Source organism: Kogia breviceps, chromosome 10 (assembly GCF_026419965.1).
Source record: "Kogia breviceps isolate mKogBre1 chromosome 10, mKogBre1 haplotype 1, whole genome shotgun sequence".
NCBI lineage: Eukaryota > Metazoa > Chordata > Mammalia > Artiodactyla > Physeteridae > Kogia > Kogia breviceps.
The window spans coordinates 27719095-27734881 of record NC_081319.1 but is presented as its reverse complement, the minus strand read 5'-3'; the positions used below and the strand labels follow the sequence as shown (position 1 = coordinate 27734881).

Sequence of the window (15787 nt, the reverse complement as noted above, 5' to 3'; positions counted from 1 at the left end):
GGGTTGAAGGAACTGCTAAGGGTTAAATGAACTTTATAGAGATTGGCCTCAGTAAGTGACTTAAGGCCCTCCAGAATCTTAATGGTGATTTTATATGTACCCACAGCCTGCCAGAGTGACAAGTAAGCAGTGATATTTTTCTTAAACGGTCCTTAAGCCAATCAACCCCACAGCTAAGCATGTTGGCAGGAAGGTAAATCCTATGACACTTTTTTTTTTTTTTTTTTTTTTTTTTTGCGGTACGTGGGCCTCTTACTGGGGAGCACAGGCTCCGGACGCGCAGACCCAGCCAGTGGCCACGGCTCACGGGCCCAGCCGCTCCGCAGCATGTGGGATCCTCCCGGACCGGGGCACGAACCCATGTCCCCTGCATCGGCAGGCGGGCCCTCAACCACTGCGCCACCAGGGAAGCCCTGACACTTTATTTACCTGGCATCATCAAGGTGACCAGAATATCAGTGTGAATTTTCCAGGTACCCGAGGTTTACCCTTAAAGCCAAAGCGATTCGTTTCAGCCCTTTTTTGTTGTGGTTGGAGAACTCCTTTAAAATGTATTATATGGGGGCTTCCCTGGTGGCACAGTGGTTGAGAGTCCGCCTGCCGATGCAGGAGACACGGGTTCGTGCCCCGGTCCGGGAAGATCCCACGTGCCGCGGAGCGGCTGGGCCCGTGAGCCATGGCCGCTGAGCCTGCGCATCCAGAGCCTGTGCTCCGCAACGGGAGAGGCCACAGCAGTGAGAGGCCCGCGAACCACAAAAAAAAATAATAATAATAATAATAATAATAATTATATGGTTCTCTGCCCTCTCTTAACCCTGTATGTTCAATTTAAGATCTAGAGAGATCATGTAAGGTGGAAGAAGCCAGCTTTGGAGTCAGCCTGGCCCCACCACTTCATGATGACAGTAGACCTTGGCCAAGTTCTTTGGTTGTCTTAGCCACATTTTCTACATCCATAAAGTAGGGGTCATGACAGCCCCTAGATCATAGGATCATGCATGTAAAGCGATTAGCACCTAACAGTAAATCATAGCTTTTTGCATTTACTAAATGCCAAGCACTCTTGTAAGTCCTTATGTTATCTAGTTTACTGTGCATAAGGCTGTATGAGTTAGGTGCTTACGATCTCCGTTTAGAGACGAGGAAAGGGAATCACAGAGAGGTGAAGTCACACCAGCAGGCAGACTGGCTCTGGCTTTTGGCACTTACTCCACTGCCTCTGGATGGCTGATACACAGGAAGCATTCCGTCAATGGTGGCAGATAAGAGTAACAACTACACAATTTGACTGAGTTGCAGGCTAAAGACCCTGCCACCAAGCAGTGTACTGGCCTGGGCCCTCTGCAGCGCCTCCCTGTGGTGGATGTTCAGGGATGCTTGGGTGCTGATTTTTTCTTTCGAATTTCAAACCAAAAATTGCTAAGTTTTCCCCTTTTTGTGTATTTAATCTCTTGTTCCTTAAGATTAAGAGATAGCAACTTTGGCATGGGTGATTTCCCTCTAATGGCTCTGTCGATGTAAATACAACAGAGACATAACTACAGATTTGGGAAGCAACTTTTTTTTTTTAATTGAAGCGTAGTTGATTTACAATGTTGTGTTAGTTTCTGGTGTACAGCAAAGTGATTCAGATATATATATATGTATATTCTTTTATACATATATATATATATTCATTCTTTTTCTCATTCTTTTCCATTATGTTTTATTACAGGATATTGAATATAGTTCCCTGTGCTATGCAGTAGGACCTTGTTGTTTATCTGTTTTATATATAGTAGTTTGTATCTGCTAATCCCAAAGTCCTAATTTATCTCTCCCCCACCGCTTTCCCCCTTTGGTAACCATACCTTTGTTTTCTATGTCTGTGAGTCTTTCTGTTTTGTAAATAAGTTCATTTGTATCATATTTTAGATTCCACATATAAGTGATATCGCATGGTATTTGTCTTTCTCTTTCTGACTTACTTAGTATGATAATCTCTAGGTCCATCCATGTTGCTGCAAATGGCAAAAATTCACTCTTTTTATGGCTGAGTAGTATTCTGTTCTGTGTGGATAGATAGATAGATAGATAGATAGATAGATAGATAGATAGATAGACAGATAGATAAATAGAAAGAACATATCTTCTTTATCCATTCTTCTTTCGATGGACATTTAGGCTGTAGAAGCAACTTTTCTTCATGTTCACATGCATTTTTCTTTATTTCCTGTGGTTTTGCATTTGAGGTCAACACTAACCAGCTCTTTTTTTCCTCCTTGGAATCTCTCACCTTTTTACTTTCTTCTCGGTAGACGTTCACCCTCTTCTAACGCTCTGCTTTTGATGAGAACAAACCAGAGACTAATTTCAGGCTTCATCAGAAGTAGTACATGAGGATGTTCTGTTGTGGATTGACCAAAATAAAAGACCTCTTAAATGCTAAATTTAATTCCAACCACAAAAGGCTAAAATCTTGGAACAAAGTATAAGTGATATTATTTAATAACAACAGCCCACTTTTCTTGATGCTCAACTGACTATGTCATATATTTTATAATGGCGTGATTTAGTGGGAGTGGTGCTTACCCCATTTTTGCCTAATTTAAACCTTTGGTATCTGAAAGCTCTATATGTAAAAATATTGGCACAAAATTACACAGTAACATTTTACCAGATTAACCGAGATACTGTAATTCCTTGCTTTTCCTTGAAACTGTGCTCCGAGAATGAAGGCAGTGTGTCCCAGTGCATGCGAGCACAGGCTTTGGGCTTAATACACCACGACTCAAATCTCAGCTCTGCCACTTAGCAATTGTGTCACTTCAGACAAGTTGCCTCAGTCTCCTTGGATGTAACATGAAGATGATGACATCCTCTTTACCGAGTTCTTGTGAAGATACGTGTATGAAAAGCATTGAGCACAGTCCCTGGCAACCGGTACGGTCTCTCTTCACATTTATTTTGACTCTCTCGTTAGGCCATTTCACTATAGCATAATAACCCAACCTCTAGCCTGCAGTCAGTGAGAACGTCTCTACTTTGATTCCAGCTCATCTTTTCCTTTTCTTTATGTTTCTCCCCCATCACCCCTGTGTCAGCCACATTTATATTCACCTAAGTCATCAAATCCGTCCCTTTTATGGCACTTGTAGTCCTAACTGTGTCATGACACACTGTTCTTGCTCTTACTTTCTTACGTTCATTATAACAAATGTTGCCCTTGGCCAGACACCATCTCCCTAATATCTGGCTAAGTCCTAGGTGCTCAGTAAATACCTCTTCCAGGGGTTTCCCATTCCCTGTGACCCAGACAACAGCCGTTCTCTCCCAGTCGGAGCACTCTTTGCCTTGGCTCTGTGGCCAGCTTCCACTGCCATACTCCAGGCTTCAGTTAATCTTTCTGAGCTTGTGTTCCCAACTATATAAGAGGAGTATGAAAATAGCACCTATCTCTTAGGGCTTTGGGGAGGAGTGAGTGCATGTTAATACATGTAAAGGGCACAGAAGGTGCCTGGTCCATAGTTAGTGCTACCAATAGTTGCTACATTTGTAATTGAAACTCAGATGTATAGGTGGAACTAACATTTTACAGATGGATGTCTTCTTATAACACAGGATCTCTCCAGATAACGAGTGAACAGATCAGGTCTGTGATGCTGTCCTGATTGCTTGCTCTTCTGCTAGTTAATTTTATAATTATCTGGCTCATGTTGAGAGAAATTTAATAGAAAAACGACGTAAGAGGAAAACTATTAGGACTTCTAATTAGCTGTAGCCTTATATTCATCTTGATATTGAGGAAAAAAAGATTTACCGACCCCTCAGTTTCACTTATCTTGATTGAAAGACAAATAGTGTGTTATCTGGGCTGCTGGTGGTGGTCACTACAGTGTGTGTGTGTGTGTGTGTGTGTGTGTGTGTGTATCTGCCTGTCTGGTAGTTTTATGACGTTACTGGTGGTGCCTGGAAACCCAGAGGAGTATGATTAGACTTCTTTGGATGAAGAAGCAAATCGGAGGCTAGTGAGTCGGTGATTTCCATAGACGATTATCACACTGAGCTCTGCTGGGGTTTGCTGCATCTAGCCGTGGAGGGAGCAGAGCAGCTGATTTCTGGGCATGTGTGGCGTGAGCTTGGATACTACAGTTGAGCACTTTGCAGGAACAAATAATAAATTGTTAACCTAAAAGCTTTTCTTTAGTGACTTGAGCTGGGCTGTGCCCTTTAAAACACCGTGGTATGTACCTTGCAGAGTAAAATACCTCTAAAGCTGATGTGTTTTTTTTCTTATTTTGACCTAGAGGCCATGTGCTTAATCATGGCACGATACGTTTATTGGGAATCTCCAGTTCTAAACTATCACTCTGGAATAAATATTGCCCTCAGCCTATTATATACTATTAACCCCACGTCACTCTACTCTTGGAAACCACATTGTGTGTTCCATTTCAAAATCAATAGGAGAAAAGTGTTGCCTGCAGTCTGTAGGCTGGAGTGTTTGTGGGGCTGGGTTGTGACCCATCTTATTTATGTTGCCTCTTGTCTAAAGATGAGTTTATTCTTGGGTTAATCTTTTAGAGATGCTCCAGTTTTGTACACATTAGTCCTCCTCTCAACGTAAGGTCTTTTCTTTGCCACTTGGTCATTATTGTAGAATGTGCTTACTTCTGAACATTTTAAGTGGAGTGATCAGATAATTTGGGAAATTTTTCTTGAACCGTGCATTCTGCTAAATATTCTGGGGAAACATTTTGGCTCGGCTTACTTTGTTAATGCTGGTTACATCATTATGGGAGCTATAGATTGCTTGGGCGTGCAAAATGATTGCATATTCATGAACATCTTCAATCCTGAAATATTTGTAAATAACTTGGCAATTTTTTTCATGAGGTGGCCTATTAAAATGATTAGGTCTTTAATTGTTCACACAGAAAGACTCTGTACGTACAGAGCACCCCCTATTTGATAAGTAACATTCCTCTGCTAAGCGGTTTGGATTATGAACGTTTATAAGTCACCTTAAACAAAGTATATGAGAGATGCTTTTTTCCGCTTTAGAATGATGCAAGTTTGAAAATGTCAATAGATGCAAAAAGCCACCCTAGAGCTGTGCTCTCTCGAAAGAAAGTAGAGAAGGAATGACATAGTCAATGTTAACTGTCACCAGATGAAGAGAAATCAGATTGTCAGGCCTGGATCTATAACATTCTTGCCAAAGTAGGACCTCATTTACACATACAGATCTTCATACCCTTTGCTAAGAAAAGCATCTGTGGCAGTTTAGATGTTTGTGCGTTTGCCAAAGATCTTTCACTCTGAATAAAGTAAATGTCATGTCTGTTGTTTATCTCAAATTCAGCAGAGTATTTTTAAAAGGAAATATTTGCGGGGGAGGGGCGAGGGAAGGGGAAGGTTGAGGAGCTCCAGTTAGCGGGGTGTGGCTGTTTTCCGGCAGTACTCAAGTAGCAGAGTGGATCTGGGTAAATCGGCTTAAAACGCACTTGGGGCTCAGGAACTGAAAATGTCCTTTTGAACTGACAACGCTGCAAATAAATTGCAATGTGGAGACTTCCTGAATCTACACCTAGTCTGTCAACACCAAAAAAAAAAATCCAGTTAATTCCATCAAACTGGTTTTTTGGCATTGTGTAGACACAGCTGTCTTGAACGAAAATTGTGAACACTTAAACATAGATGGCATTGTACCCGAAGCCTGCTGGTACAGTGGCACCTGTCTGTAATTGTGTATAAGGATTGCTTAGACTCCAGAGGTCAGAAATAGGACTTAGTTGTTCCAACTTCAAGCTGGACCCCACTGAATAGCAAGGTTTTGAAAAACGTAGGGTGTGATAACATTTCTTAACAAATAAGTACCCTTGGTAAGCTCAGAATTTTAGTTAAGAGTATGATGTCGTGATTTAACTACATACATTGCCTTGAATATAAAGAATAAAGGTAATAGTTTAAGACCATTTTTAAAACCCTATGTAACCGACCTAGCACTTAGGCATTCAGAATCACAGTGAGACCCTAGTGTCAAGTAAATCCAGAGACTTTTCTCGAAGACTTCTATTTCAGCTGATACAATGACATCACTCTTTGCAAAAACCAAATATCTGTCTTCAGTAATCCCTTATCAGTGTTATTGGTTTACGGAAGTATTCTTTGTGACTCTGAATATTGTTTTATTCCCACAGATGACATGGAAGCCATTCCTGTCAAACAGTTTGTTAAACACATCGGTGAGCTCTATTCTAATAATCAGCATGGGTTCTCTGAGGATTTTGAGGTATGTTTCAAAACTGGAAATTAGTTTCCTGAAGGCTAACTCTTATTTTACAGGGATTTTTGTAAGCTTGAAGTGAATGTGTTTCAAGCATAACAGAAGCAGTCACTGAGGAAAGTGGGGACTTGATTCTCTTTTTCCTTTTCCTTACACTTAGAGTTTTAACAGGCCCTCTTTTCCCAGTAAAAATGAGGGGAAAGGGAGTTGCTTGTGCACTTCCGTGAAAGAACAGACTTAGTGGCGGGAAAGAGGCGGCCTCAGATTCTCTCTTCATCTGCGTTCTGACTGGGACAGCAGTCATCATGCAAAGGGCAGGGCTCCTCGTTCTGTGTCACTTCGGGGATGGCCAAGCTATAGCAGAGGGGGCAGATTTGAAGTCTGAGGGATCTGAAGCCGGCTCCACCAGGAGTGACCTTTATTATCCTTGAGCCAATCATTTCATTTCTTTTTTTTTTTTTTTTTTTTTGCGGTACGCGGGCCTCTCGCTGTTGTGGCCTCTCCCTTTGCGGAGCACAGACTCCGGACGCGCAGGCTCAGCGGCCATGGCTCACGGGCCCAGCCGCTCCGCGGCACGTGGGATCTTCCCGGACCGGGGCACGAACCCATGTCCCCTGCATCGGCAGGCGGACTCTCAACCGTGTCCCCTGCATCGGCAGGCGGACTCTCAACCACTGCGCCACCAGGGAAGCCCAATCATTTCATTTCTGATCCGCAGTGCCCTCATTTTTTAAAATGGCACTGATGTCACCTCCAGCCCCAACGCTGTTGGAGAAAAACGAACCATTCACAGCCTGGAAAGCGCTGGGTTAACCGTTAAGCCCATGCAAAGGTCGACTGTTGTTTGCGTGATTATTAATCCTGGGGGAGGAGACGCGGGTGAACGCAGCCTTCTGATTTTAAGAAGCGGGATGTAGGAAACAAGGTAGAGAGCAGCGCGCGCTACCCTGCCAGCTCTGGGTTCCGTGCCAGCTCAGCAGTGACAGGGTGTCGATGAGGAGCTATTAAACAGACTGCCCTTTTCTTCACTGAGGCGCTTCACTAAGGCACATCTCTGGCAGCAAGAGTTGTGCCGAGGAGGCCAAGTTTTCATGGCAGCTCAGCTGTCTTCTAGCTTTGTGGGTAAGTCGATTCCTTTCTGTCTCGTCTCTGCTTTCAAATGGAAATGACGATGGTGGCACTAACCTGCCCACCTCTCTTCACAAAACTGGTTCTGGGGATCGTACGGAATACTGGAAGGCAAGCCCTTTGAGATCGCCCAGGAGCCATAACAGCTGGGAGGTGCAGTTATTTCACGTGGAGGAGGAGAGAGAAAAAAGAGGACCAGAAGCCCCCGTCTCCGTGCAAATCTGGAGTCCCCAAAGGCCATCCTAAAGGCAATTATATGAACAGCTTGTTTTAAATGAAGTCCCTCTCCTAGCTTTTTTTGTTTTCGTTTTATTTCTAGAGCAGAAGCAAAGCAAAGGTGGTAGAGAGAAGGACCCCTCTGATTTATTCTGCAGTCATATGTTTCATGGAACAAACAAAAACACGGCAAGTGTTTAATGCAGCTCTTAGATGCCGGCCCAGAAAAGGTGCCTGTCCAAGTACAAAGCACATGGTTTAAAGTCTAACGTTTTGTATTCATGAGGACAGCACATGTGTGTGGTGTTCAAGTGATTTAGTTCAATTGACTGTTGGCTGGATGACTGAGCCAGAATACTGAGGCGTTTAACAATGCTGATGGTATTCGGGACAAACATTTATCCTCTAGAGACGGGAATTTGATCAGGGTGATCAAATGCAACCCCAGTTTCTCAATGATTTATGATTTGAGACCCCAGTGCTCTACATCACAGCTGGTTTTGACACCATTTAATTATTCAAAATAATCAGCTACACCTCTGTAAACTTGATCGGACTCAAATGGGCTTCGCTGCATCAAAATCACGCCTGTTAACAAATCCTGGGCATCCGCACCCTATTTCTATCCTAAAAAGAAAACTGTGGCTAGACGCTTTTGTCGCCTATATTGAACTCTCCAGCTTAAGTATTATTATTAATCTGGTAGTTTCAGGATTGGAACAGGGGAGGGCGGGGAGGAGGGAGGCTTTGTTCTACTGTTGTTATTTCACAGTCCGTCCTGGTATGAAAGGTTTCAGATCGGGGCTATTCAGACCAGGAAGAACATCCTTTCTCCCTCAATAGTAAGACAGCCATGTAAAGGGGGAAATGAGACATAGGAAAGCTCACTAACATACTGTCATCCTCTACTTTAGGGGGAATTTGAAGTATTTTAAAACAGTAGTAGTACTCCTTTTGGGTAGCTCTGCTAGAAAGGAGAATGGTAACAGGCTCTGTAAGAAGCGATCAAGGCTGTTTTTATAAACAAGAGATAGTAATAGGCTGTCAAAAGGAGGTCGGGACGAGAGATTTTTGTGTAATTTAACAACAATAAAACAAAACCCTCATATTAAGAGAGTGGTAACCCCAACCTCAGATTTCTTTTATGTGGAATAACGACGGCCGCCATCTACTTGGCACGGTTGCCTGGATTATTTCGCTCGTTCCTCAGAAATACCCCATGAGGTGCGTGCTATTTCATCGTCCCTGTTTTGCAGATGAGGAAAGTTACCCGTGAGAAAACCGAGGCATTGGGTGATTCCGTTAGGAAGTGGCAGCCATAGGGTTTAAGACCAACGCTTTCTGACTCAAGCCCACATGTTTAACCTTGATGCCCTCCAGACTCTCATGGAAGTAGTGTCCTGTAATGAGCTGAAGTCGAAGGAGAGATAAACCAAGATTATCAGTGACTGTCTAAAACCGATCATGCAGCTGAGGGGCCAGTGAGTTCCTTGGCAAAAAAAGGGGAGGGGGGAGCAGTCAAAGTAAGGAGCCTCCCGCCCCCACCCCCAAGAGTACTGGGAGCCCAGTACATGATCTTCATGGGCTAGAGCCTTCCCAGAGGGCTGAGACTCTGACTTATAAAAATCACATATAACCTCTGAATAGAGGCCTAAAATTAGTCAAAGAACTAATCTTAAGATTATAGAGGAAACCACTGAACAGTGAATATTTGCCCATTAAGAGGAGTTAAAGCAACTCATTCTGCAGTTACTGAGTACCTAGCATTCTCTGAGTACCTACTGTTCTCCGCAGGTACTGAGTACCTACACGGTATAAGGCACACAGATGAATTGGCCAGAGAGCTTGCCCTCAGGGAATTCAGCCTGACGGGGGAAGGCTAGAGTACACACAGCTAAGGTAGAAAGAGGGCAAAGCAAAATAAGTGCTAATACAGAAAGGAAGTTCTGGAGGAGAGCAAAGGAGAAAGGCTCCTATGTATTTTGATTGGGTATTTCTGCAGAAATTCTATTTGCCCCATCTTGATTTCAAATCTTGGAGGGAAATGGAAGAAAACAAATTTGGTGAATAGCTGTCATATGTTCAGAACTTTGCTGCTTGGAGGAGAATGAGAAATGAGTCACTGGTAATTTTGAGTCTTTGTTTAGAGGTCACGCTGGAAGCAAGGTTTTGGTCCTTGTCAGAAAAATTTTGGAGGCCGTTAAAAGCTGGGGACATTACACGTCTAGCAGGTTTTGCAGTCACGGGAAATAACGTCAACCCTTATGCCAGGATAGTGTTCAGTGACTGTTCCCTTGGCTACCTTAGCTGACTACAACCTCACTCTTCCCCAGCCTCCCCAGTCATAATCCAGGAAGCTTCCAGAGGCGCGATGCTAGCATATAATCTTTCAAGATCAGGGGAGCTCCAAGGCCCTGTGGGTCAACAGAATTAATAGGCAGGGGTCAGAAGCATCACAGGTTTAAAGGCTGAGTGCAGAGATGAGGCCAGAGGTCCAATACCCCTTGACAAGATCCTTTGGGGGATCGGGTCTGTTACAATTAACTCCAGCTGAGCTAAATTTGGGCCAGCTGCTCATCTTAAATCAAGAGAACAAAGCTTTGTCCACCTGAGCTCACGCGCCACGGGACCAGCGGCCACAATCGCTTTATGTAAGATGCAGAGCTCTCGTGTTGCCGAGGACACGTACCAGGAGTTCCTGACAGAGGCGGAAAGCTGCAGAAAGAATGCTGCCTGCAGGATGGCAGAAAATGGCCCTGTCGAGCTTCCAGAGCCTCGGTGACAAAACGCCAGTGTGGGTCTTAAACGTCCCACAGGAAAACATTGAAAACCCTTATCGTGAAAAACACCATCGTTGGTTAAGTTGAGGTTTTTATCAAGAGTGAGAAAAACCGTGCGTTAGCCAAATTTCACAGATCGTACAGGAAAAATAATTCTATTTTATAGACCAGCTGCAGAATGATAGACACTGTGATGTACTCTCCAAAGCTGGGTTGGTTTTCTGGAGGGGAAGGCAGTCGTTTTAGAGAAAGACATATGGATTCGGATGGGGGAGAGAAGGACAGGCATTCTCAGCAAGGAAAATGGCAGTGAAGCACAGAGCAGGAGGTCGTACGGTCTGTTCAAAGGGCACAGAGTTAAAACCGTGTGGCACTGGGAAGGGAGTGGGTGGAAAATAGGATGGGGCCTTGGAAGCCTGGTTAAAGAATCTGGCGTCTCTCTAGAGGTGTCTGAGTGAGAGAACAGCAAAGTCAAAGCAGCAATTGAAGAAAATCAGGGCGGCAGCAGTTTGTAGCCCGAGCGGAGGAGGGTAGAGGTAGGAAGCTGAGTGTGGTCTGTAGCCGGCGAGGGCCAGCTCTGAGCCCGACACTAAACAAAGCACTGAGCTGTGGTCATGACTTCACCTTGTGTACAACAGTCCCCTGAACACAGCTGCGGGCTGCCTGAACTCAGACACTAAGAATGTTACACACACTCGGTCTAACACTTGGTCACCAGGTCCACAATATTTCCTTCTCAGCTTGCTTCACTGTGAAGCTGAGTAATCTGAAAGATTTCTAGATCTGTTCTGGTTGGCGTATTTTTGTTCAACGTGAGCTGCCGAATGGGAGGACGGTGGGTCACCATGTGCCCTTTGGACAGCCTTTCACATCCACAACTCCAGGCAGGAGGTGATGTATCTGTATCATCTCCCAAGAATTCTGTGTCTGCCAACTTTTAGTGGTTTTGTTTGTCCGTTTTTTTTAAGTTATACTTTTTTAAATCTCTTGTTCTCAACTGGCTCTTTTCTGTGATCGTGTGCCTGTTCCTTCGCAGAATAGTCATTTTGAGAATACCAGCTCTGTTATAGAGACAGTAAAGTACAAACAAGCTTAAATCGTAAACTTTTTATCAGGGTGCTGAACAGGTAACTTTACTATACACACTCAGTCGGCCAGTGTCACTTCAAAAGGTTTTAACACCTATTAAAATCACATTAACTTTGAAATGCCAGTGCTGATGGAGAAAAGCCACTCCAGGATCAGATGATATTATCAGCATCTAACTGAGTCAGTCAGTACCGCAAGGAATTACAGATGACATTATTATCCACAAGACAAAATCAGAAGGCCATAGGCAAACCCCTTGGGTTCTCATAAAATCAGATTTAACATTATTTATGACTATCCTTTGTTTTCTGTCATTCATATAATTGGGAAAGTGAAATAGAGGCAACGGATCAGACCAAGAGTTTTAGATAACACGGAGTTTGATTGGCCATATTGAATGGCTGCTTTAAACAGTACAGACAGCTGCTCCCACGCGGGCTTGGTCAATTGCATTAGACTATAATGGAGGCTCCACCTCAGTCCGTAGTGTGTGGTCAGAGCCACACAATGGGAAGCAAAATATCAATAAACAAAGCGAATCTCAAACTAAAGTACTAAAAGCTGAGAGCTCAGCACAAGATACCTGAGCAGCTCAGCCCTGAAGAGGTACATGCCAAAGGTATGACCTTCAAAACCCAGAAACCAAAGCATGTCAGCTTATTTCACGGATTTGTGTACAGACTAAATTAATGTCTTCCAGAATGCAAATCCATTTTCAAAGGTTTTCTGGCCCTGAAACTATTCAGAAGAGCACGCGTCAGGCTTTCAAGGCAGTTCTAAAAGGCAAATATTCTGAGTACGGCTAGCGTTGCTTCTGTTCTTGGAGATGTTAAGATATCACACTCATTCCGTCGTGCTCACATTTTATTATCTATTTTAGAGAAAAGAGCCAAAGGCAGCCTTAAGGCCCTTTAAACCAGCATTTGCCAAACTGTAGGTTATAAACCATTGTAGATAGAATAGCAAGTATCAGAGTTTATCACATTTAGTAAAAGTAAGAAAAGATAAAGAATTGTCATGAAATGCACACTTTCCCCAGAGAGGTGTGTTGAATTAATTAATGCCTGTGGGTCGTCTTTTTTTGCTTTGCTTCCTTCCTTCCTTCCTTCCTTCCTTCCTTCCTTCCTTCCCTTCCTTCCCTCCTTCCCTCCTTCCCTCCCTCCCTCCCTCCCTCCCTTCCTTCCACTGGGAATGCCTACAATTATGAAAAATTGAATATATATCCTCCAGGAATCGGGTGTCCATGAATATGGTTTCTTTGGATAGTTAGTGACCCACTGTTTTTGTACCGTAGTTAAGTTCTTTGATCACAGTGAATTCCTCCTAAGTACTCTGCAAACATGAAAGACAGCCAGTTCCTTGTTTCATTATGCGTGATGTAAATGCTGTGGAAATCATCCATAATTGCTATGCAACTCCTTTGTGAAGAAAAGTCTGCATGCTCGTAAACTCTGTTACATCTGTTATGTGTAAAACATTTCTCCTGATCATCTTGTGTCACTTTGCCCCTGCTCTTTGCCGCAGCTGTGCGCTGCTAATGACTTCCCTTATTAGTTTGCGCCAGTGCAGTCTTGGGTTTGAAGCACCCAGTGCAGAAAAATGTGGCTTTTTAGCAATCTTGTATTAGGCTAATGGATGATGTTTCTATCCATGGCAAAGGTGACCGGAGAGGAGAGTTGCTTCTCCCACTGCTGTTTTTCTAAAGAAGGGTGATGTAAATAAATTCGGAGTTAACAAATAACGCATCAGAGCCATATATATTTGAGCCAGATATGACAACTGTTTAAGTTCTATTAGTGTCATTTCAGGGCTGAACACAGTCAATTTGTAGTCTGTTAGTTATAAAACGAGGCTGTAAGGACTGTAATATGAGCATATTGCAAATCGTGGTGGAGATGATTCTTCTGCCTGGCATATTCCTGTTCATCCTTTAAGGCCCGGGTGAATCATCTCCTGTCTAAAGCCTTCCTCTCTGTGTTCCCATCAGTTTCTTCAGGCCTCTTTGCTACTAATCACATTTGACTGTCGTCATCCTTTTACGTGTTGTTCTCAGCCACCCGACTGCAACATATTCAAAAGGAGATACTGTTTTGTAATCCCCATGCCTAGGTCAAAATCTGGAATGAAGTAGATGATTGATGAATTAGTAAAGAATGAAATCCTTTTATTTTGTTCACCCCCTTCATACGTTTGTTATTAATATGTCAGTAACCATTTCCGAAGTTGAGTTTGGGGTGGTAACAGTGGCCCGTGGCTGGGAAGTGTGTAAATGCTCTGTGCTTTTGGAGGTAGATAGTTCCTGTCTTTCTACAACCCTGTTGTTAAACCTCTAAAGCGTGTCTAAAAATCTTTGAAATCTCGATGTTCGTTTTCTTCTCTAGGAGGTCCAGCGCTGTACGGCTGATATGAACATCACTGCAGAACATTCTAATCACCCAGATAACAAGCACAAAAACAGATACATCAACATTTTAGCATGTGAGTAATAAACTTTACACTATCTTCAACTGCGGGGAAGTGGAATCTCCCGGCTGGGTATATATAAGCTGAAAAGCAAGCGGTCACAATCGGTGCGCCAAGAGCAAATTACACTTGCAAGTTCACCTCTCATTAACCCATCTTCCACAGCGTGGAAGAAGAAGTGGGGACACTCTGCCCACTGAGTCTTTCACGAGGCTGTCAGATCTCTGCTTAACAATCAGGTGATCGAAGGAAGTGTTCTGAGCTTTACTGTTTTTACATGAAGTGATTTCATATCCGATGCTGGGAACCGAAACGGAATGTCATTGTCGCTATCTTGACATTGTTCTTAACCAATGAGAGCCAAGTCTTTTAACACAAATGGAAATACTGGGAACTGAATCACGGAAGTTGAATTTCAAAGCAGTCTCTCTAAGATTAGGTAATTAGTTTATACCAGTCCCTGTGGCCCATGTGCTTAGTCCTGTCCAAAACATTTCCAGGGTCAAGAATACCCTGGAAGTTCAGGATGCAAACAAATAAGTGTTCTTCTTACAGAGCCTCAAGGAATACCCTAAGAGGACAGCCTACGTCTGTGGCTAGAAGGCCACTTTTCGTAGACGCTGTGGCTTGGGTCACTGGCTGAAAATATACACTTCTGTATTAAGGGCAGGGGCACAGATGTTTATGGTTACCATACACTATGGTAAAGAACACAGTACTTGCAATTTTATGTAATAGCGCATTTAAATCGGACCACTTAAATCTGCACGCTGCTATAGATAGTCTTTTAAAATAATACTTTAGTGAGATATAATTCACATACCATATAAAATTCACCCATTTTAACGTTAATTTGAATTTAAATTTTAAGTGAATTTCAGTGGTTTTTATTATCGACAACCATCACCACCATGTAACTTTAGAACATTTTCAGGAACCCAACAAGAAACTTTCTTACCCATGAGCAGTCACTCCCAATTCCTCCCTCTCCCAAACTCCCTAGAAACCACGTACCTACTTTCTTTCTCTATGCGTCTGCCTATTCTGGATATTTCATATAAATGGAATCAGACAATATATGGCCTTTTGTATCACTTCTACTTGGCATGATGTTTTTAAGGTATTCCCATGGTGTGGCTTATATCACTACTTCATTCCTTTTTATGGCTGAATAATAGTACTCTGTGCTATGGATATACCACATATTAATTTCTCACTTGAATTATGAAGAAGGCTGCTATGAACATTTGTGTACAAGGTTTTGTACGGACATTTATTTTCAACTCTCTTGGGTATATACTTAGGAATTGAATAGCTAGGTCATATGGTAACTTTATGTGTAACATTTTGAAGAACTTCCCAACTGTTTACCGAAGTGGCTACACCATTTTACATTCCCAGCAGCAATATATGCAGGTTCCAACGTTTCCACATTCTTGCCAACACTTGTTACGGTGTTTTTTTGATCATAGCCGTCCTAATGAGTATGAAGTTATATCTCACGGTAGTTTTGATTTGCATTTCCCTAATGATTAGTGATGTTGAACATCTATTCATGTATTTATCGGCCACCTATATATCTTCTTTGGAGAAATGTCTGTTCAGATCCTTTGCCCATTTTTTAATTGGATTACTTGTCTTTCCATTGTTGAGTTCTTTATAGATTCTAGATACAAATCCCTTATCAGATATATAGTTTGCAAATATTTTCTTCTGTGCATTGTCTCTTCACTTTCTTGATGCTGTCCTTTGAAGTACAGATTTTTAAAATTTTGGTGAAATGCAGTGTATTTTTCTTTGGTTGCCTATGGTCTTGTTCTCACATCCAACGAACCAGTGCCTA

General features: G+C 42.8%; 1 protein-coding gene across 7 annotated transcripts in view; it reads left to right on the top strand.

Moving 5' to 3' along the window:
• PTPRG (protein tyrosine phosphatase receptor type G) overlaps window positions 1-15787 on the top strand; it is a 741743-nt gene that overhangs the window by 689276 nt on the left and 36680 nt on the right. For all 7 annotated transcript variants that reach the window (XM_059078092.2, XM_059078094.2, XM_059078091.2 and 4 more), the window contains 2 exons: window positions 6183-6274; window positions 13863-13959. In XM_059078092.2, coding sequence (XP_058934075.1) covers window positions 6183-6274; window positions 13863-13959 — 189 coding nt within the window. The remainder of the gene's footprint in view (window positions 1-6182; window positions 6275-13862; window positions 13960-15787) is intronic.